The sequence below is a fragment of the Passer montanus genome, unplaced genomic scaffold (genome assembly GCF_014805655.1).
Source record: "Passer montanus isolate IOZ18808 unplaced genomic scaffold, ASM1480565v1 scaffold182, whole genome shotgun sequence".
NCBI classification, from domain to species: Eukaryota; Metazoa; Chordata; class Aves; order Passeriformes; family Passeridae; genus Passer; species Passer montanus.
In genome coordinates, this window is record NW_024365604.1 from 404904 (window position 1) to 428357 (window position 23454).

At 34.1% G+C, this 23454-nt stretch overlaps 1 protein-coding gene across 19 annotated transcripts in view; it reads left to right on the plus strand.

Moving 5' to 3' along the window:
• PPIP5K2 (diphosphoinositol pentakisphosphate kinase 2) overlaps positions 1-23454 on the plus strand; it is a 52341-nt gene that overhangs the window by 21361 nt on the left and 7526 nt on the right. For 5 of the 19 annotated variants that reach the window (XM_039705655.1, XM_039705652.1, XM_039705653.1 and 2 more), the window contains 19 exons: positions 984-1085; positions 1645-1731; positions 2671-2746; positions 2830-2939; positions 4015-4100; positions 4729-4854; positions 4969-5090; positions 6538-6720; positions 8621-8762; positions 9325-9548; positions 11044-11171; positions 11363-11477; positions 12720-12827; positions 12909-13025; positions 13673-13846; positions 16195-16368; positions 17581-17650; positions 19688-19807; positions 20665-20727. In XM_039705655.1, the coding sequence (XP_039561589.1) occupies positions 984-1085; positions 1645-1731; positions 2671-2746; positions 2830-2939; positions 4015-4100; positions 4729-4854; positions 4969-5090; positions 6538-6720; positions 8621-8762; positions 9325-9548; positions 11044-11171; positions 11363-11477; positions 12720-12827; positions 12909-13025; positions 13673-13846; positions 16195-16368; positions 17581-17650; positions 19688-19807; positions 20665-20727 (2327 nt within the window). The other 14 variants (XR_005627134.1, XR_005627133.1, XR_005627135.1 and 11 more) reach the window with 14 other exon arrangements.

Genomic DNA, 23454 nt, shown 5'->3' on the forward strand with positions numbered 1-23454 from the left:
TGCTGTTTAATGTGTCCAAATTGCTGTACATTGTCCTTGATCTGAAGCTGGTGTATACTTGTATATTCATGGGTTACATACCTGTAAAACCAACTGAAATAGAATCATGGCGCCTTCTATCGTACCATCTTATCTCTGCCGCTGGAGGCAAAAAAAAGTATAATGAGGTATCATAGAGAATTGGGTATAGAACTCTATACAAAAGAGTCCTCAAAGTAGGCTAAAACACATTGTGACTGGCTTTATAGTAAGATTACACTGATGAGATACAGCCAGAATTTTGCGCAATCTAATGGTCTGGGATCTTACTATTTGAAGGATTTTGCAAATTTTTTCAAGATTTTTAGCAATTATATTTTGGCTTATTCTTCTTTAAGATGGACCTTTTTTTCCCATCCACGTTACTGCTTCTTATGTAGCTATTAGTCTGAAGTTCAGTGTATTTTGATGAAATACTTGTGAAACAGAACATTATATGTACCATCCTTCTTGAGGTGGAGACTGCATTGTCATTTTATAGTTACAATGAGAGACTGTGCCTATTTTTCCAGTTTTATCACAGAAGCTTTTGAGAAATTACTGGTGAAAGATAGCAGTTAACTCTTTGATGAGAATGGCGTGGTGATTATTAGGCACTTCTACTTAGACAGCAAAGACAATTGTCTGCATATATAAATGAACATGAATAATTCCTATCCAAGGAACTCTTTTAGGAACTGGAGTTGAAAAGCTGAAGTTTGTTACAAATACAGGGCCAGTAGTCTAATGCTCCTGTAGCAGTTGTAATAGCTCTAAATTATTAAGTGGTCTTTATTATGCAATTAAAAGAAAAATATGTGTCTATACATTCATGGCTGCTAGTACTCTAAAACTACCTTAATAAAAATGCATATATATATAATCTGTTTGGAGTTTGCATGGGTTGTATAAGCTGTGCTTTAAACTTACTTGATTTGGTTTTTTATTTTTAACTCCTATTTTAGAAATATCATAATGAGAGAACTTGCTCCCCAATTTCAAATACCATGGTCAATTCCTTTAGAAGCTGAAGACATTCCTATTGTGCCAACCACCTCTGGAACAATGTAAGAAAATAGTAGCTACACCTGAATTGTGCAAACTCCCAATGTAACTTTTGTGAGAATCTTTTTTTCTCTTTGCAAGGTGTGCCCACATTGGTCTGTGAATGCTTGTTTTGTGTGCTGAAAACAAGGAAGGAATCACAATTGCTGTATCAGCAGTCAGAGTTTCTCACCCTTAGTCAAGCTGAGTATAGAACAGCAGATGTTATAGTTTAGCGTCTTTTATGCATAGCTTCCACTGCTAATCATTGTTCCAGCACCAACTTAATATGTGCTTCTAATAAACATGCTCTCTCATTTAATGATCCTCAAAATCATTATTTTAAAAACTACTTAAAATAGATACTCTATAGTTACTTAAGTCTTAAAATCAGTATTTATATTTTATATAAACCTTACATCATTTTGAGTTAACCTTATATTCTTGCATATGCTTCCATCACTTCTGTAGTTATGTCAGATGACTACAACTTTGTCAATTGTCTTGATTGTAGTTGGTTTAATATTGAATAAAAGGCACACTTGTGTACAGACTTGTGAAATGCAACCCTTGAAATTTCAGGATGGAGCTTAGATGTGTTATAGCTGTAATACGCCATGGGGATCGAACACCAAAGCAAAAAATGAAAATGGAAGTAAAACATCAGAGGTAAATAGAATCTTGGTAAAAGTTATTTCCCATATTTTAGAGTATAGGATTTTGGGGCTAAGCAGTGAATTAACTAGGAATTGCAAAATTGCAAGTTGCTTTTTGTTTTGTTTTCTTCTAAATCTAACAGTTTTAGATACTGCAAATAATTACAAGCATGCACCTCTCTTTCTAACAGGACTGTCAACTTACTTGTGCAGATTTCCTTCAATACATGCTGTGCCTTGTGAACTGTCCTGTTTGATTTTATGGAAAATGCATTCGTGTCTGTAAATGTCTTTATTAAAAATAACGCAGCAGAGAATATTTCTGGTTCTCCATTAGACCATGACTTCTGACTTCTGCTTTTTATCATAACTGTTCTTGTGTGCCATGTCATATTAATTTTTCTAGTTATTTTTGTCAAAGTTTAATGACTCTGAATTTCTGGTAGATACCATCTTTATGTTGGCATTCATAAGAAAACATACATTATTGACCTGGAACTATGTTCGGTTTCAGTAAAAAGGAATTATTTATTCTGGGACTAGATTCCTGCATTCAGAACATGCTGAAGAAGAGTAGGACTGCTCACTTGGTGTTTTTGGTCCCTACTTCTGTTCAAGATGATTCTTGAAGACTACGAATTGATATACCTGCATATTCAAATAGTATATAATTCAAATATATAGAATATAATCTTTTTTTTAAATACTTAGCAAGTTAGTAAGAGACTGACTAAGTTATTTTCAGTACTCTTATTTCCCTAATGCATTGGGAAAACTTTCTGGGGTGATGGGATATGAATAAAATTTGGTTTGACCTCTGTGCTGCAGATTTTAACCTGACTTTCAAATACTGTAAAGATACTAATTTTAGATCACTTTAAGAGCCTCCTGTTCAAGTAGTAGTAATTTAATTTATTAATGGAATTTTAAAATTATTGTTTTTATCTTAAAGATTTTTTGATCTCTTTGAAAAATGTGATGGATATAAATCTGGAAAACTGAAACTGAAAAAACCAAAACAGTTGCAGGCAAGTTTCTTTATTTTTTTACTGTAATATTTTGAAAGTAGAAATCTATTTATTTAATTAAATCCTATGTTTCCTTCTTTTAGGAAGTACTTGATATAGCAAGGCAGCTCCTTGTAGAACTTGGGCAAAACAATGATTCTGAAATTGAAGAAAGTAAAGCAAAACTTGAACAGCTGAAGACTGTGTTAGAAATGTAAGTGTCTAATTTTCAGGCTTCATAGCAATGAAGTTATATCTGTTCCACTAGTTACTGTGTTGTTGAGTCCACTAGTTACTGTGTGGATTGCAATGTTATCAAATACATAATAATATAATAATTGAAGCATAACGTTTTTGAAGAGAAGGATGTCATGTTTGAAATGAGCCATCACTCTGGTATTTTTCTTCTTAACTTTTTAATTTAACTTACTGCTGTATCTAGTGTCTCAGTATACATTCAAAAAGAGAAGGTTACTTTTATTGATGTCAAATTTTGTCTTCTTGCATGTTTTTAAAATGAAAATGCTTGTAAGCAAGATCTGCTTCTTGCAGTGTGACCTAATGACATCTGATAAAACCAGTAAGAACTATCACCATACTTCCTTGACTACTTAACTACTTACAGCAAACTTTGAGGATTCAATATAAATAAGTCTTTGTATACTAAGCCTGAAATATTTAGTAAAAAGCCCCAAACCTTCAAATACCCAACAAAACAAAGAAAACAACAGAAAAAAACGGCTTCAAGGTTTATTAAACATCTGGGATCTTAGACTGTAAAATGTTAATAGGAATTTTTAATTTTAAAAAATCAGGGAACACACAATTATTATTGAAATTTATAATAACTGTTTTAAATACTGAGTTTTGCTTGAGAAGTTAATGGGCTATAAAACCAGTAACCATCTACACTGTGAGACCAGTTTCTGGATACTAGTAGCCACTGTAGTTTTGGATCTGAATAGATAAATTACTTGTGCCATGTCCAATACTGCTTATTGTTGTGGGGGATGGGGGGTTCCAGTTTTATGTTCATTGTTGTAAAAGGTAGAATTAGATAGTATTTTAAGATGTTTCATTATAGCATAGTTTTTATTTCTGCTAATTCTGTGTTTGTTGAGTTACTGTTTGTTCTAAGGACTGCCTCAATAAATGTTGGTCAAATACTCAAATCATTGACGAACAGAGATTTATTATATCTTGTTACAGGATTTTAGCAGTTTTGGAGGAAGATATTTAAAATGTTTCTCTCCCTCTTCCCCTCTCATTTTTCCCTGTTCCTGCTTAAGGTATGGGCATTTTTCAGGCATAAATCGCAAAGTTCAGTTAACGTATCTTCCTCATGGCTGCCCTAAGACTTCCAGTGAAGAGGAAGGTATTGTATTACTTCTCTACCTAATTGCTTAATATTATGTGTATATAAATAGTCACGGACTACTGGTATAACGTGTCTTGATGTTAAAAAGAGTGAATATTCTGTTTTGAAAATATGTATAGTTAGCACATATTCACAGTATTTTAATCTGCTGAATTGTACACCTAAAACTGTAGTAAATTTGTCTTCTAACCCTGCTCTTGTGCAACAGAAGAGTAACATGAAAAGAAACTTCAGTGATTCACCAAAGTGGTGTTTTGAGCCAGTGTAAGAAAATCTGACTCAACAATTTAAAAACATTTACCAATTGGAAATTTAAAACATTTACAAATTGTAGGGTGTTTAGCATCCAATTTGTTATAAATTTCTGTCTTGATTTACTGTTTGCTTCAGATTCGTGCTAAATATTTTTCACGTATATTCTCTTTATAGTTTTATTACTTCTGTTTTCTCTGTCATCTTTAGTTCATCAGGTCAATATGTCCTTAATGTTAGAATACTGTTAAAGACTCGTAATGTTGAAGAGGTCCTTTGATGAAGCTTCTCATAGACCAAATACTTTTTGTTCATTTGGAAAAAAATTTAACAATATACTTAATTACTAAGGTTTTCTCCTGTGTAAAATTAGATAATAGAAGAAATGAGCCATCCCTGCTTCTCGTTCTAAAATGGGGAGGAGAGTTGACCCCTGCAGGCAGGGTTCAAGCAGAGGAGCTTGGAAGAGCTTTCAGGTGTATGTATCCAGGCGGACAAGGTAAAAAGAAAATTTTCATAATAATTTAAAAAAAAAATCAGTCCAGTGTCATAAATCACTTTTGAAGATAATCAAGTGCAAGATGAGAGTTTGAGCAAAATGTTTATTTGGTAGGAGATTATGCTGGATTTCCTGGATGTGGATTACTTAGATTACATAGCACTTACCGACATGATCTCAAAATCTATGCTTCTGATGAGGGACGAGTTCAGATGACTGCAGCAGCTTTTGCAAAGGTACAATGTGAAATGGTATTTTAATTTCTAAAATTCTGATATTCTCAGGTTTGTGTTTTCTTTTGAAGTCTGGGAGAGATTTGCAATTTATTAGAAAAAGGTATTTTCAAAGAGTAGTTCAATGTGAAAAAGTATTCAAATAATGTGCCAAACATTTGAAGTTCTTTGAGCAAATGAAGACAGTTTTTAATTAAACAGCCCTGTCTGAGGCACTTTTGTCCTCTTCTCCATAAGATTCTGTGAACAATCTGCTCTGACAAGTGAACTGTCTGCTCACTTGAAATACTGGCCTCTACTGCAAGTATTTGTCTTCTTTACTTCTCCATGGGTAATATCAAATTTCAATTACCGAGACTGCTATCTACCTTTACTTTCCTGACACTTGTGAGTAACAGGTCCAGGGCAATGCCTGTGCTCAACAGTTCATCAGTAACCTCTGTGAAAGAATTGTCCTAGGCATTTTCTAGAGATCTTGGTTCCTTGTTCCCTGCTATATTGCCATAGACGTATCCAGTGCCAAGAGTACTCATGGAAACAAGGCCTGCAATTAGGTGGCTTTCTCCACTTGTGTTAACAATGTTTCATCTGTTTCCCCTCTTAAATTGGGGGATCTGTAATAGAGGCCTACCATGATACTGTAATATCTAACTGGCTTCCAAAAGGTCCTACATCTAGTTACAGCAAAAGTCCATTCATGTGAGCTATTCTACAGTATCTCTCTAATGTGAATTAACTTAAAGCTTTACAAGTCTTCAGACTTCCTGTTTCTTCTATTTGTTTCTATGCTGCATGTGTTTGTACAGAAACATTTCAGCCATCTGACCTGCTTTCCCTTGGTCAGCAGGCTTGAAGAGACACCACACCATTTCCTTCTTTATTCCAGAGCCCTTCTATTGCCACACAGGCCACAAAAGTTTCCAGCCTTCTTCATTTTGGAATTCTCCATTCACCTCTTGTTCAAGGCCTTTGATTGTCCTGTGACTCACATGGCTTGGGTTTTTTCCTCTGTAGAGTTTCTGGAGGACCCTACCTATCTGCTGTTTATCCTGCCAGATGCTATTTAGTTTTAAACCCTTCCCATAGCTCCTCTCTGGTAACACAAGTCCTTGAGGAAAGCATGTCACCCACAAGTCAGGCAGCTGTTGCTTCCAGCCTCAGGTAGAGGGCACCTGCACTCCCTACAATCCAAGACCTGAACAGCTGATGTTGTGGAACATTTCTCTGTGGCATGTCACCATCACTGTTGCACCATCTTTATCAATCCTGCAAGCTAGAGGTGTATAGGGACCCATTTCTGTAAGTATATCCATTGTGCCCCTGTTTATCTAACCTATAGCCAGGTGATACCATCTTGAATTTAAATTAGTGTTTTGGGCTTTTTTTTTTTTAAGATATTAATTTTTTCATCTTCATCTATTTGCCTGAATAATGATATTGTTTGCTTCAGGGACTACTGGCCTTAGAGGGAGAGCTGACTCCTATTCTTGTCCAGATGGTAAAAAGTGCTAATATGAATGGTCTGTTGGACAGTGACAGTGATTCTTTAAGCAGCTGTCAACATCGTGTTAAAGCAAGGCTCCATGAAATTCTCCAGAGAGACAGAGAATTTACTGCTGATGACTATGATAAGGTTAGCATGTGATTAGTTTCCCTTTAAATAAAAGAAATAACTATGAAAATGAAAATTCCTATGCAAAAGTAGTGAGCAGTGATTTTATGTGTCTGTTTTGCAAAATTATTTGCGTGCTTGCAAATAGTTTGAAGTGTAAAGGTGACTGTACCAATTGTGGCTGTAGATATTTCATCCCGCAATTTCAGTAATTAGAATAGCTACAAACTTTGAAGTAGGAGTGGACAGGGATCTCGTTTGTAAACTTTTTTCACTGTTCCATTAAAATATTTTAATTATTCAAGAAATGACGTAATATTGTTTGAATTTTTTATAATCTTTACTTTGACATTGTATGGTGTAACAAAACGTTTTCCTACCTACTGCAGTTTCAATCGTTAATCTGCTACAAGGCCTTTTTTTTGACTTAGAATACGAAGATACTGAAAACCAGTAGAATACTTTCAGTGAAATGAAATATCTCATTAACATGCTAAATTAGCACATAGTAATATAGTTTATGTTGACTTAGTACTGATCATGTCATTGTTCCTCGTTTTAAATGTATTGTTTGTTATAGTTAAGAAACTTCTTTCTCTTTCAATTGCTCATACTCTGTCTTGTGTAACGACTAAATATAAATCCTCAAATGAGGCTTAAGCTTAAACTGTTATTTTTGAAAAAGCATTGAGAGCAAATTATTTAAGAATAATATACCCTGCATGTATATACTCTGTGTGGATTCATTTAAATACATAAAATATCATGCAAACCACTCCTAGCAGTGGATTCAACAGTAATTGGAAAATGCAAGGATTTATTGATGTTTGTTATATAGATATAATAAGGTTTGAAATTAGCTAGAACTAATAGAGTGCTCTTCAATCACTGAGTTACTGGCCTTTGGGATTATAAAGCAATAAAAACTTGGGGGGTTCATTTATTTGTGGAAGTTTTTTAATTTACTTGTGATTTGGGAAAACTGTATGGGGTTTATTCCTGTGCCTTCCTCTCATTACATATTTCTTGATTTACATCGTAATAGGGAGATAGGAACTGTTTAGTGTCAGGTAGACAGCAGAAGTTTTCCACATCCAAATTACTCTAGTCATTTCAGGAAACTGAGGAAAGTGCAAATAATTGTGTGGTTTTTGTATAAATTACTGTTTGATATCATTGTTCACTTTGAATTCTGCAGACTTTTCTGAAAAAAAATGAGGCTAAGCCTCACATATACATTGACTGTATTGTTTTAGGGACACTCACCTTGATGGTGATCATTTGTAGCTTTTACCATTTCAATAATTTATCCCATTCTGAAGAACATCTCATATGTTGTTCCTATATGTGCATTTAAAGGCTTTCTTTTTGTGCCTGTGTCTTGCAGTCCTGTAGAAACAAAAACCTATGACGGGAACAGGCAAACCTTTTTAAAGGTACCAGTTACTCTGGCAAATCTGGTTCCTATAGAGAAAAAAAATATTTTGTGAGGCATGTAGCTTAACGACAACATTTCTAACAGAATTTACTTTTGTAAGCTTTTGAATAGAGAAGTTACTTGAAAGGAAGATATGGAAGCTTGCTAAGTATATATATGAAATTTTAAGCATCTTCCCAATTTTCCTGTCTTGGAATAAAATAAATGGTTTTATTAATTCTTGTAGATATTCACATTTACTGTATAGAATTAGTTGCTCTATGAATTTCTTATTACCTTTGAATCTCTAGTAAATGGTACTATGTTTTGATGTATTTTCTTAATGCCTCAAAGGTATAGATAATTGATAAATTATTAAAAATATTCATAGCAACCTGCTTGAGTACTTTTTCTCCAGTACTTGGTATCTTTGACATGTTCCATCTTACCAGGTTTTTCAAATCTAGTCTGTTCAGTTAATTTTGTGTTTATCTCAAATTGCAGCTCACTCCATCTGGGAGCATCTCACTGATAAAATCAATGCAGATTATTAAAAATCCTGTAAAGACATGTGACAAGGTCTATTACTTGATACAGAGTTTGACTTCTCAGATCAGGCAGAGAATGGAAGATCCAAAGTCTGCAGGTACTGAAACATTTTTGTACTTGTATTAGTTTCTCTAGTTAATATACATGAAAGAGAATTGTAATGTAACTTCTTCACTAAACTCACTTTTAGCAGAACATTGGTCAACCAATAATGGATTAAGTACTTTCACTGTCTGATTTCATATGCATAGTTTTGAAGTAAAAAGTGTGAGGAACATGTGGTTGTATTGCAGGTAAGGGCTCTTTGGCGTTGAGAAATTCCAATGTTTGCAGACATTCTTGTCTTAATTATTTGAAACTCAGCATGCAACAAAGGAGTAGTAGGAAAAATTGATGGTACTAAAGCTAATTTATATAGGTACATCTTATATTTAAGGGCCAGTGGTACATTTCTGCCGCAATGTGTTTTACTATCATAATGGAGCTATGTAATTGTGATGCTTTCTGCATTAAAATAATTTTATGCCCCATTGTCCCTTCTTCTTAATAGTAATTTATTTTAATCCCTCTGTAATTCAGTTGTTGCTACTATGTAATTAAAATGTCCTTTTGTTACTTGAATGGCCTTAATTATTTATAAGAGATACATGTCTATCCAGATATTCAGCTGTACCACAGTGAAACTCTAGAACTGATGTTGCGCAGGTGGGCCAAGTTGGAAAAAGACTTCAAAACAAAAAATGGAAGATATGATATTAGCAAAATTCCTGATATTTATGACTGTATAAAATATGATGTACAACACAATGGATCCTTAAAATTAGAAAACACGATGGAATTATATAGGCTTTCAAAGGCTTTAGCTGACATTGTGATTCCTCAGGTAAGCATTCTCAGTTATTAAATAAAAGAAAGTGTAAAATAAATACATTTTTAAATTTTTGTGAAAATGTCTACTTTGCATTTTCTTTTGAAGCTCCCACATTTTGCAATAGGAGAAGCTTTTAACATTATCTCTTATTTTTCAGTAGTAAACTGATTTGGATTTTTTCAGAAAAATTTGATTCAGAATTAATTAAGCTGTGTTCAGGATGAATTTTTTTAGAGATTTAGGGTGCGAACATGCCTCCTTCCTTTACAGCAGTGTATTAAAATAAAATGGTTCATCTTCACCATTCATCATAGATTTAACAGTTGCCTTTGTGGATAACTATGTTTTCTTAATTACTTTTAATTTAATTTCTACAGCTTATAGAAATTTCATTTTTGGGCTCTTTCCAAATGACAATGTTCATCCTAATCTATGCAATTTAACTAATTTTAAACAATTTTAATTTATAAAGACCTTTCTGCTTTTTCAAAATGCTAAGACTCCATGATGTCAATCTAGACATTAAATTTCACAGAATTTCAGGCCAGAAGTGGACAAGTTAAACTTACATGCTCTGTGGGCTGTTAAACTTTGTTCAGCTCTAAAATCTTGGAGGTGGCAGGTCATGAAAATTGAGTTGTGATAACAGGACAGAACAGACTAAAGCTTTCCCCAAGCATCTCTGCAGTTACATAATAGTGTTGTAACAGAGGTGTTTACCCATACTGTATGCAGCATGTGAGGGAAGTTCTTCCTCTCCCCATCTCTCAAACTCCTTGACGTGGAAGAAAAAAATAGTAGTGATGCTTAGAATGCATTGTTGTGTGTGGGTCTGTTAAGCTGTAATTTTGAACAGAAAGTTAGAGATGAGCAGGTCAAACTGAGGACACATACTGGAGGGAGAACAAAGAAAACTTGATAGCCTACATAATGCAAAGGAAGAGTGCTTGTGTTGCTCTCTAGCGTAACAAGAAGATTCATTATTACAACATCTAATATCACCAGTAATTTTCCAGTTGTATATAAATACCATTTGTGTTATCATTTGACATAAATGGAAGATCTTCTCTGGGGTGGCTTACTCCAAACTAAGGCAGACATCCCAAATACATCTCTTTAGTGACTGTTAAAAGAAAGGGAAAAAAAGAAATAAAAATCCACAACATTTTGGGGGCAGGATAGGAGATGGAGATGGTACAAGAAGGCAGAATGATTCCATAGATGTTATAGTTAAGAAAAGGAGCTTTATCCTACCAGAAGGTAAATCCGCTTCTTTGCTTTAACTAATGAAGGAAAACTTTTTGTCGGCATCAAGTCAAACAGCAAAAAGGCAAACTGCTTGTTAGTTGAAGCTACATCACTAATCATATGTAGTAAAAATGTTTAAAAAATTGTTTGTAGCCAGAGCAAACTAATAGATGACTAATTTGCTTTCATATAGAAGCTTTGAATTAGAAGGCATATTAATCTTTAACTGAATTTTGAAAGTCGGTTTGTTTTTACACAGGAATATGGTATTTCTAAAGCTGAGAAGTTGGAGATTGCCAAAGGTTACTGCACTCCTCTAGTCAGAAAAATTCGTTCTGACCTTCAGAGAACTCAAGATGATGACACTGTAAATAAGCTTCACCCTCTGTAAGCCAGTCACTTTTTTACATGGTTACACTAATTACCTTAAAAATTAGAGCTATTCTGTAAGTTTCAAATTTGAAATACCTTTTTGGCTTATAGCAGTTAGAAAGTATAATTTATTTATTTATTTACAGCTATTTTAAAAATAAGGGCACATCTTATCATGGTCTAATAACATTTTTCTTTTTTTTAAGCTACTCCAGGGGTGTCATGTCCCCAGAACGCCATGTTCGTACCCGGCTGTATTTCACCAGTGAGAGTCACGTCCACTCTCTGTTATCCACCCTTCGTTATGGTGCCTTATGTGATGTAAGTTTCTCTGTTGAAGCCCTGATATTTTTGAGAGGAGCCTGACTGTATCAATTGAAACATTAAGTGACTTTGAAATTTATCACATTTTTTCAAACACTTTATTTTCTATTGCTTATGCAGAAACATATTGCAAATTGCACATTAATTAGCATGCTAATTTCCATCAAAGTAATGCTGTGTTCCATTGGCTGTATGTGTTAGAACCACAAACAGATGTGGAAAGGCCAGTTATTCTTTTTTGTCTTCTGTTGTCACCAATAGTTCTTCCACCTTTTATTCTCAAGTTATGATTCAGTGTTCTCCTGAATTTACTTTTGCACTGGCTTACTATTTTTGACCATTGACATATTGTCAAGACGCCCCTACCTAATTTCAAGTCTGCTCATAGAGTACAAAGTTCCTCCTGTACAGTGAATTTTCTTACTTTCCTGTACTGTTACAGAATATTACAAAGGTGGTGTATTGTTCTCCATCTGATAGTGTTTGATACTGAAAAACACAGTCTCCAGGTTCAGAAAACTACTTAAACTGAGGTCTTGGAGTAGATACATGCAGCACTACAAACTTATCTGCTTGTAAGATACCATTTGACTTATTGTCTTATTGAGATACTTGCTTCCAGTAATGGATGACTAAACTCAGTGATGGCAAAAGCATTTATAAACCTCTTGACATGCTAGAACAGGTACACTCCAATTTTAAGTCTGATAAACTCTTAATTTTTCTTTATGGTGGATTACTAAATGGTTTCTGTCCTACAGCATGAAAAAGGTGACTATTCATTTAAGTAGTTTGGGATGTGACAGTTGTACCTCCTCTATATACTAGAAAGCTTCGTTTACTCAATTTGGCTGATATCTCTGTTAGTGTGATATCTAAAAACATTTTTCACAATATACTATCTGAAATTAATTTATTGCAATATTAGCAGTTCTCATCAGGAGAATTGAACACAATGCCTCTGTCTATATATCATTGTTGGCGAAAAAACATGAAAGACACACTGAAATAACATATGAAAAGTTTGCTCTTCACTTTTCAGTCATTTGATAAGCAATTTTAAGTCACTCATGGAGGTTCATAATTAGGTTTTTTCGTTGTACCTCTGCATTTTCCCCAACTATGATGAGCTTTGCACTTTTACTATGAAAACCTGTGTAAATGGGAGAAAAGTGAAGTCATCAGTCTTTTTAAAGAAAACAGCTGAGTTTTACTTGTTGATTTCTTTTTCTCCATAAGGAATCAAAAGATGAACAATGGAAACGAGCTATGGATTACTTAAATGTCGTCAATGAACTCAATTACATGACACAGATTGTTATCATGCTCTATGAGGATCCAAATAAGGTATTTAAAATGGGTAAATATCTTCAGAAATTAGTAGTGCTGAGCTATTTTTTAAAGTATAAACCTATTATTTTACTTCAGGAACTTTCTTCAGAAGAACGTTTTCACGTAGAGCTGCATTTCAGTCCAGGAGCTAAAGGCTGTGAGGAAGATAAAAATTTACCATCTGGATATGGATACAGACCTGCCTCCAGAGAGGTAATAATTATGCCTTTCTGTAAAGCAAAACTTAGGTTTTTTGGATATGGATGTACCTAAAATAAACACTTTAAAGTTGTTATGTAAAAAATACAAGTGTGGGTTTTTCTTTTGGTAGAAAAACATGCAGTAAAAATAAGTAGTCCCAGTATTTTCTGTTTTGAATGGGCACTGAGGTGAAGGACACAGATAATTTGGATGTTCTGAATCTTTGCCAGAATTTTTACTATAAATACAATATACTCTAAGTGATGTCAACATCAGAGTGTCACATGAATAATATTCTGGGAACTGGAAGACACATTTAAGAAAGTAGTTTGGCATGTTTATGAATACATATTGTTGAGGAAGGATTGATATTTTCCAAGATATATGGTCAGGTAAGTGTAGTTATGATTGCATTCTGAGAAAGGAATGAGAACAAAGCTTGGCTGGAATTCTTCTAAATAGAAGAAAAAAGAAGAAACAGATTATTATTTAGATAATTAAAGTCTAGAACAGTTTTTTCAGTAATATGTGATTTACATCTTGTATTTTTAAAATCAGCTTGTTTTGTCTTTTTGCGGAATATTTATTTAAGAGACACTTCTGTCTACATGTTAGAAGGTGTGCAGACAAATTGATAATGAATTATGTATTTTCTGTAGAATGAAGGCTCAAAAAAAACCTCTCATAGAAATGATAGTGATGAGGAGGTGCACGCTCCTAAACGAGATGAAACCGATCGATCAGTAGTGATGTTCAAGCCAATGGTATCAGACCCAATTCACATACACAGAAAGTCACCCCTTCCAAGATCCAGGAAGATTGGTTCTGTTGAAGTAAGTGTTTGTATTCCAGATAATTTCTGTCAAAGACATTTAATTTTTGCTTGCTTTAAAGAAAACAAAACCAAATGTAATTCTGCTTTTGATTATACAAAACCAGCATGATATGTCTCACAGAACCTCAGTGGGAAATCTTCCATAACAATAATTTCTCCGAAGAGCTATATTTTTAATAATTATTACTATTCTGTGATAAGACTTACTTCCTTTTATTTAAGCCATTTTAGAATAGTTGATATTTGAAAATGAAGACTCTTTCAGTCTAAACCTACATCTACAAACTAACATACATTGCTTTTCTATTCATCCTTACAAGAGAGCTACTACTGGGAATTGAGCAAACTTTCAGGGTGATTGTGCTGAAAGGGAGCAGAGGGATTAGGGTGGATGGGGAGGGGCAGGACGTGAGACATCTCTACTGTATTTACTTTCATGTGGAGTGAAAGTGACTCTACTTGTCAAGATTTTGAAGGTAAGAAAGATAAAGTGGAAGCTTTCTTTTTAAGTGGCTGGTGTTTTTCATGAATTCTGTAGGTAACATCTTGAACAATCTAGTTCGCTGTCTTGAAAGCCATGACATCTAGGTGTGCTTCACAGATATGGCTTAATGTCACAGAGGTGAGGGGATGCACAGCTGTACACTGATACCATTGGGATGGTTGAGTGGGAATTCAGATGGTGCATAGAAGCACTTCTGTGATATTAATGCTAGAAGCAGACTAACAGCTTCTTATTGCCTCATTTTCAGTTGCTTAAAACCATCAGAAATGAAGATTCACAGCAAAAGCTTTTTCTTTTATATCTCTGTTGGGAATGAGTTGTTTGTATGCAGTAAAAGTATTACAGATTTGGAAATCACTTGGTTATTGGCAGTATGGAGAGAAAAGGATGCATGATTCCCTTCTGTAAGGATATCTGTATAACTTCACATGACTTCCATAAATTAACAGACATAATAAATGTTAATGTCTTACATTTTCTATTTCAAAGTTTTTTCATAAACAAATGCTCACAACATCAATATTTTTTATTTTTAGAAGCTGTTTTTGCGATGATCATGCAAATTCCCCTCCTAGCTATGAGTTCACTTATGCACAGCTTAATAGTCTATTACTTCAACTTTCAACCATTTTCATAAATTATATGGAAGTTAACTTTCCCAAGATATCACAAGAACAACTTGCCAAATTTTGACTGTGCAGATAATATATGTTAAAATGGGATGTGTTTCAGCATTCAGAGCTTGCTTTTTGATGGAAAGAAATAGCAAATTTAGAGAAAACATACACTGTAAAACACATTTTTGTTATAAGTAAAATAGGAAGTTCCATCTGGCCTACTGAAATCTGCAAAACTAGTGTTTGGAATATATAAACTAAACAGTATTTTGGAGCAATTTTAAAAAGTCACTGCAACTTAAACTGCAACTGCCTTGAACTTTTTTTTTCTTTTTTTTTTCCTTCCCCCCCCCCCCTTTTTTTTTTTATCCTCCTGTAAGGTAATTCTGTTTTCATCTATGTCACGTTAATTTGAAAGGGCACTGTCAGGTGTGAGATTATATGTAAATTTTAATCTGGGTTAGTCAGTAGTATTTACAGAAGGAATGCAACTGTGACTGAGTCATGAAAGGAAAACAAAGCTGAGTTATAGTGGTAAAACCAGAATATAAAGCTCATTGACAATGGGAAGCAAACTGTATTACAAAGAATGTTATTGCTAATGATATATAATGATGTAGATATGGGGGGATACTTAGCCTGACACTCCCTTGAAATCTTCAGAAGTTGTCCAGCATCAGATAACTTTTAGTACATTTTTAAGTTTGGAAAACTACTACCAGTCAATTTAGTGCTACTATCAGTGAGTCAGCTGTAAAGTCTCAAAGGAAATTTTAAAATTTAAAAATAGCATTCAGATAAGCTTATAGACTAGAAATGGAAACTATTAAGTAATAAATAGGAAAGTTTAATGTACTTAGGAAGGGAAAAACTATTAAACAGTATGTCAAGGGTAACAGAAGTTCTGTCTCCAACATATGAAAAATTCTTTAAATTATGAATCAATTATTGATAACAAATGTTTTCTCTCATATCTAATATTAGTCTACTAGAAATTTGATTGAAGTGTTGTAGTAAAAGGTATCATTGGCTGAAGAGATAAAAGTGAAACTGATAACTTTCTAATGTTGGATTATTACACTTTTCTCTTGCTGTTTAATAGTTTTTAAAGGTAGTATGTAAAAGGATGCAAACAGATTGGGTTTTTTTCTTTTCTGTTCATTTGGCTCTGTTGAATCTAACTTTGCATGCTTTGCTGTTTTTTGCCCCCTTTCTCACTTCCAGGAAGAGAGCCCCCTGAGTGTGTCTAGCCCAGAGTGTATTGGTACCTGGCTGCATTACACCAGTGGTGTGGGTACTGGGCGTCGAAGACGCAGATCAGGGGAACAAATCACTTCTTCCCCTGTCTCCCCTAAATCACTGGCTTTCACATCCAGTATTTTTGGCTCATGGCAACAGGTTTTTAAACTTTACTTCATTAAACATTTTATGCATTCCAAGCAACAACTGTCTTTAAGGACATCTAATCCCTTGTTACGGATTATGTTTCAAGCAATACCTTCCACTTTTTAAAATTATGTGCCAAGAATGTTTGGGGGAAAAAGACCAAGTGCATGTTTTTCCACTGAATGTGTTACACACTTTCATAGACATTTGGTTTCTTTATAGGAATTGCAAATGTTACCACAGTAAAAAAGATTTAGTGTGCTGCCTCATGGAAGAGAATTATGTTTTGGTTTAGTTGTCCTTTAAGACTTTAAAACCAGCATTGCTTAATTTGGTGGTAGGTAAATTTAAAAAAAAATTGCAACTGATTCAATTAAAAATAATCTGTTTGGTACTTCATGTTGCTACTCAAAACTTGTTTTGCATATATAATATTTTCAGTGGCCTGGTATTAACTATTGCAGGGAAAAATCTCTAGCACTAATAATTCTTGCCATCTATATCTGGAGGTATCTGAAACTCCCAACACAGTACATCATCCATTGACTCATACAATATTTTGAAGATTGCTCCATGTAATGGGGGAAGAGGGAAAAGCAGGGGAAAACAGAAACAGTGAATGTTTTTGAAGTACCAGTGAAGATCTAAAGCTGTTCAGAATATCAAGATATTGTTTATATGTAGGACAATGGATGGTGTTCTGTAACCATATTCTTTTAGTTAGAAAATTTTCATAATTTATTGTAGAAAATTCTAAAATTATATACATTGGAAAAGTTTATATCAGCAAAGGCTGTGAGCATCTGGAGATTGTACTGATTGAGCCTGTGCATGGTCAGTGATCGTATGGTGTCCTCAATAGCTTGTCTGTCTTTCCTTCCCTCCCCTCCTTTTTTCAATACAGGCGCAGTTTAGGAAAGTGCATTTGGTAAAATGAAATAAAATGTCTCAAATATTTGTTCTCATATCAGTCTTGGTCTGTGTCCTTTCTCATTCTGAATGCTTGCTTTGCACCACTTCATTGCAAGGAACTCATATATGAAATGGACTCCCTTCAGAAGGGGATATTGCATGATCTCTCATGTTTCCTTTACATATTTTTACTAACACTTACCATACAGCTTATTAACACCTGTCTGTCTGAAACAGGCTGCTGTATCAAGTTAAATGGATGTTTCATGCTGCTGTTCTACTTTCCCTTATTTTTCTGTTTCTTACATCCAGGTCCTATCAGAAAGCAATAGTAACTTACGAACACCAAGAACTATTCTGGAACAAAAGCAGAGTGGTCTAGGTATGTGCCTACAGTTGAAATTTTGTTTGATGTTATCAGCTTTTCATCTGCCTGCTGTTCTTTTTGTATATTCTTTGAATAGCTTTTTTGTTAACAGGACCCAATAGTACATGTTGTCAGTAACATATGCTGAGTGTCCGCCTATGGACTGGACAATTCTTTTTGCAAAAAAAATTTTGAAATAAATTATAAATGAAAAGAGCAAACTGTTTGAGACCCTTCATACTACTGATTTTGTACTGCTCACAACAGGTACATAGGATTATTTTTTAACATAAAGCAGATTTTTAAGATAATGTCTTTTTTGCTTGAGCTTTTGGATTTTGCAAGAATATTTTGCATTAAAACAGCCTGTTCTTTAAAATTTCTCTTTGCTGTTATGGGCAATGATGAAAGTGAAGATGTTTTTCTGAGGGATGGGGCATGGAGAACAAACATAAAGTTTCTTGATAGTATCAGGGGTTTTGCACATACTCCTCTCCTAAAATTAATTTCTTCTTTTCAGCATTAGTATGAATCATGCTATAATTCAAAGGCTTCTTTAAAATTCTCTTAATTGAAGAGGTGCTTTTCTATTGCTTTATTAAAACAGGCATACATATGACTTACATGTAAAAAAAATGAAATCATGCACTGCTGTAAATCAATATTGCTTTTTTTTCTGTGTGTCTTTTCATGGGAAATAAGAAGTATAAATAACTGCATCACCTAGATGCATAAACTTAGAAGTAGCTTTTACTTTATTTGCAAAGATACATGTTTTTGTATGTCTAATCTTTCTGTGATACTTTTCTTCCCATTATATTTTTCCCATAGCAAAATGTATACAATCAGGTGCTCTTGTTTACTGAAGTCTTGGATTTTATTATGTGCTTGCTAAAGTTAAATGAATATTCTATTGTGTGACACAATATGGCTTGTAGAAGTTGATGTATTTCCATGTAGATTAAGGTATTACATTTGGTATGAAAGGCTTTTGCCACAGACCAGGCACCAATTTATTTTGGCTGATTGGTCACATGTGCTAGTAATGTTTCCCCTCACTGGACTATTATAAATAATGATCATATTGCTGATTTTCATAAAAACATCTGCTGTTACTTATCTAAAATGTGAAAGATAAGTTCTGAGTGAAAAATTGCTTCTCCTTTCAACTAGTAGTAAAATGTAAAGGAAAAAACTTGCAACTTTTTTCCCCATTTTGTTCATTGTTATACGTAAGTTTCATTAATGGTTGTTGATTACAAAAGTTATTTTTATATTTTTATCTGTGGCTGTCAGTGATTTCTTTAAATTCCCATTCTAGTGGCAGGAATGCATGAGTTGTAACAAAGTACTGTCACTTGCATGGAGCTGTGCAAAAGTCTTTTCAGTAAAGGAAGTCAAGTTAAACTTGACAAAACTTTTGGGTTTTTTTCAATTTGTAACATTGTTAGTAATGGTAGCTGAAATCTGAATAAAGTATTTCCAATTTGTTTAAGATTTTGTTGGGGTTAGAATTATTTCCACATTCTAAGTCTGTGGAACTGCATGAGTACTTCATAGCAGCCTGTCATCTCCAAGGTTGATTTGGATGAAAGCAATGAGCAGCATTTTTCCAATTTATATTTGTTTCAGGAATACAGGTATTCAAAGACACAACTTTCACATCATCATCAATCATTACCACCATCAATCGTTATCATCATCATCATCTTCATTTTGTTTTGTTGTTTTGTTTATGTTTACATTGATGCTAACTGGTAACTTTTTTTTACCGAAAGTGAAAACAGGACAAGAACTCACTTTGTTAAAGCCAGTCCTCTCTTGGCACATATAACAGAGTGTGCCGTTTCATGAGTAGAAGCACAATAAATTACAATAGTTTCAGCCTACAAGTCCCACTCTGACATTACAAGCATATTGTGAACCTGTCCAAGGCACTGCCAAAAGCTGCCTTTTGTGTGGTAAGAGCCATGTGCTTGCATGCTGCATGCATCCCCAATGTGAATGGACGAACACCTGGTTGTTGTATGTATTTTCTCTAACTCCCATCAGGGTCTCACTGTGCGGGCCTGTTTAGCACCTCAGTGCTCGGGGGTTCTTCAAGTGCACCTAACCTACAGGATTATGCTCGTACGCATCGTAAAAAGCTGACTTCTTCTGGCTTCATAGATGGTATGTGCACACTCTAGCACATGCACGCACGACCCATGTGCCACATTGAACTTCTAAAGATTTTAATGGAATCCTAGAATCTTTGGCCTTAGTATTAATTTTATGAGTTTCTATTGCTTCTTTATTGCCCATAGCTTGCTTATGTTTAACTTAATACCACAGTTAATTCTTGTTTGTCTTGAATTGAAAACCAGATCACAGACTTGTAATGTATGCCAGGAGATTCTAGCAAGTGCATTTTTTAAGTAAACTGAAAGTTTTGTTTTTAAATTCTTTAATAATTTTAAACTCTGTTTTTTATCACTGCTACTTGATCTTGAAATTAAATAAATTATATTGAGCATACACAAGGAATGAAATGATAAAGTAATAAGTTAAATACTGATGGTGAAAATTTTAGGATTCCTGACCTTTTTTTTTCGTGGGGTTTGGATTGCAAAGGAGCAGGAGATTCTCAGTTTTGGATAATCTGGCATAGAGAAGAAACTCACTCACTAGATTTCAGAATGTAAAGATACCAAAGCACAACTTCATAACTGAGGTGAAACAGTATTCATGCTGTTTTCCCCCCCACTTCACTTCTCAGTATTCGACTCTAACCTGAATAGCCTTGTATGCCAGAATCACCAGCTCATTCTGCTTGTTTTCATACATGTCATTACACATCTTGTAGTTACCAACAATCCAAATTTTCTTTTTAACATCTACTTAGATTTTAGCCCTTTTCCTTGGTCCCTTCTGCATGCAACTCACTTCTCTCATGTTTTTTTTTTCCTTTCTTCTTCCTTTTCTATTTTAAAATCTCCCACTTTTGGTAGCTGTTACAAATTTCAGGTACCTGTTTTTCTCTTTCTCAGACACCACACGCGGTTCTGCTGTTAAAAGGTTTTCTATCTCATTTGCTCGACACCCAACCAATGGTACGTTTTGCTTTTATTTTAAAAACAAAATCAAAACCAAAAGGTTTCTTGCTTCATCCCTTTTATTTTTTTTTTCAAATACGGGGTGTACAGTATCATCCAGCTGTCTGTCGTTCCTAACTTCAAGCACAATTCCAAATATATTTGTAATCATTAGATATCGTAAATACTTTCTTTACCATTCATTAGTATAAATACAACATCAAAATTCATTACTTAGAAAAATCTGCAAAAAAATTTAAGTACTACTGTTAATCATGATCTCTCATAAATTATTCTCCAGAAGTTCTTGTGTGATCAGACTGTATGGTAGAAGATACAGATATTAAAATCTGATCTTATTGGACATACACTTCTTGATAACTGCTGTTTCTTCTTTGTCCTTCTCTGCTAATCTGATTCTCTGAGCCTGCCCATTCTAAAATAAATTGACAGCTGGAGTTTATGACTATCTTCTTGAAGTGATGCCAAATTACAAAAACTAAAGCAGAAACTTTGGTTCTATTCCTGCTAAATTGCTATATTTTTTATGGAACAAAAATTTATTTTACCTTATCATACTTTTCTGTTCATCAGATGTGCAAATTACTTAAATATTGCACTAAAAATCACAGCAAGAGAGCTGTGACTTCTTGAGCACCATTGACCTCTTGAGCTTCAAGAGTGAGAGTTAACTGTCTTCATTTTGCAAAATTTCTCATTTAACACAAAGGACAGAGGTATGTCTTTTTCTTCCTCAGCAAAATACTTTGCACCTCCCTTTCTGCAAGATTGAATAGGCCGCAAATATACTCGGGACCAACTGGACCTGAATGTAGAATGTGCATGACTGCTGGCTGAGTTCAGTGATAGTGATATTGAAATTGCAGTGGAAATCATCAGTATTTTTATGTTAGATTCAAAATATATTTGCTTTAAAAGAAACTTTTAAAAAGACATCAATTTTTGTTTAGCCTTGCTTAGAAGCAGAGTAGTATTTTATTACATTCATTTCAAATCCATAGTGGCTAATTTGCAGTGCTTTATGAAGGAAAACTGTAGTAAGGCTAAATTTATTTTTAAGACCTGTTTGATCTAAAATGCCCAATCTAATGTTTTATCTCAAATAGAAAAGTCAGGAGTCCATTTTTTTATATTATGACTCAAACCAAACAATATTCCCTAAACATACAAGGTCAGAAAATAAGAACTGCATTTGAGAATCTGTAGCTAATAATAGAATTACTTTTTGTTCCATTTAGTCACTTTTTGTGATTCCATTCTTTAAAAAATGGATCTAAATGGCTTTTAATGATCACACTGATTGCTCTGATTCATTTAATGCACAAGTTTTGCCACACATCTTTGACAAGATTAATGTATGCGGTATGAACTCCTATGAACCCTAAGTATATTCCAGGTTTCCAGGGGTTCTCTACTAACATAATGCCATACTGATGTTGTTTTGTCTATCCTCTGGACTATCATTTTAATTATCCTTGTCCCTTTCACTCTGTTTTTTTCTTACTTTTATGTTGTTATCACACCCTCCCAACTCATTTCAGACTACCCCCCCATCTTTAGTTCAAGGAACATGGTGAAACAAGTATCTTCTGAAAGTGCTATACTTTATTTTCTGGGCCTCTGCAGAACACCCACACCTCTTTAGGTGCTGGTCCACTTCCTCTGTGGAATTTCTAGGCTCCAGTGGTATGTCTCTACAGTGTTTGAATCTTAAGACAGCAGGGCTTTTTGAGATGCTGCGTTAACCCTTTCATTGGCTTGCCTTTTGATGCTTTAAGAACAAATACAGGCAAAAATCAAAGGCTGTTAGTGTACAGGAAATTGCCTTCTTAAAGGGATACTGTCAGGCTTCTTCCTGATAAAATTTGAAATTTATTTCTTATACCATCATAAAATATTTATCAGAAAACATTCAGATAAAACACTACACATAGATTTCCAGATTATGTTTTAAGCCATATCCCTTACAAATAAAGTTACTACAATGACATGCTGGAATATGACTAGCTGACAGCAGAATTGTCAAAACTCAACAAAAAAATCTGGAGGGGAAATTCCTAAAACAAGAACATTTTATTTCTTCTCTTTTTTCTTTTAAAGGGCAGTAGTGCATTTTGGAATTCCTCTCTGGTTCTCTATAACATGCAGTATAACAATAATAGTTACTAAAAAATTAACCTGACATTGTCCCACTTATTTGTGAAATTAGAAAAAATAATTCTCATTCAAGTGATAGTAAATTTTTCAGGGAAAAGAGAAATCTTACATTTTACTGTAAGGCAATGAAAGGGTTTGCGTTTTACATGCATGCATATAGTTATTTAGGATATTAATATGTATGATAAGCATCTTAGTGCTAAAACTGAAGGCTAGCTACTGAATTTATAAGAGAAGAGAAATTAATAGTACGGCGGTATTTCTTTTGTACACAAACCCCACATTTTCATAAAATGCAACATTTTGTTTATAATTTAAGTGAAGCTGACATAAGTGTACCTCAGTTGGTTGAATATTTGTAGCAATGGTCTCCAAACTTCGAATATGGCCAAGGTGGGTCTAAATATAAGTATAGACATTTGGGGGTTTGAATCTTGCTGAATTTCTTTTTTATGGAAAGTACTGATGGGGAGTGAATGGACAACACTGGATATCACAGGAATATCATTGCTTATTATTTTATGGGAAAGAACAGTTCCCTGTCATAATACTATCTCTAATAAATGT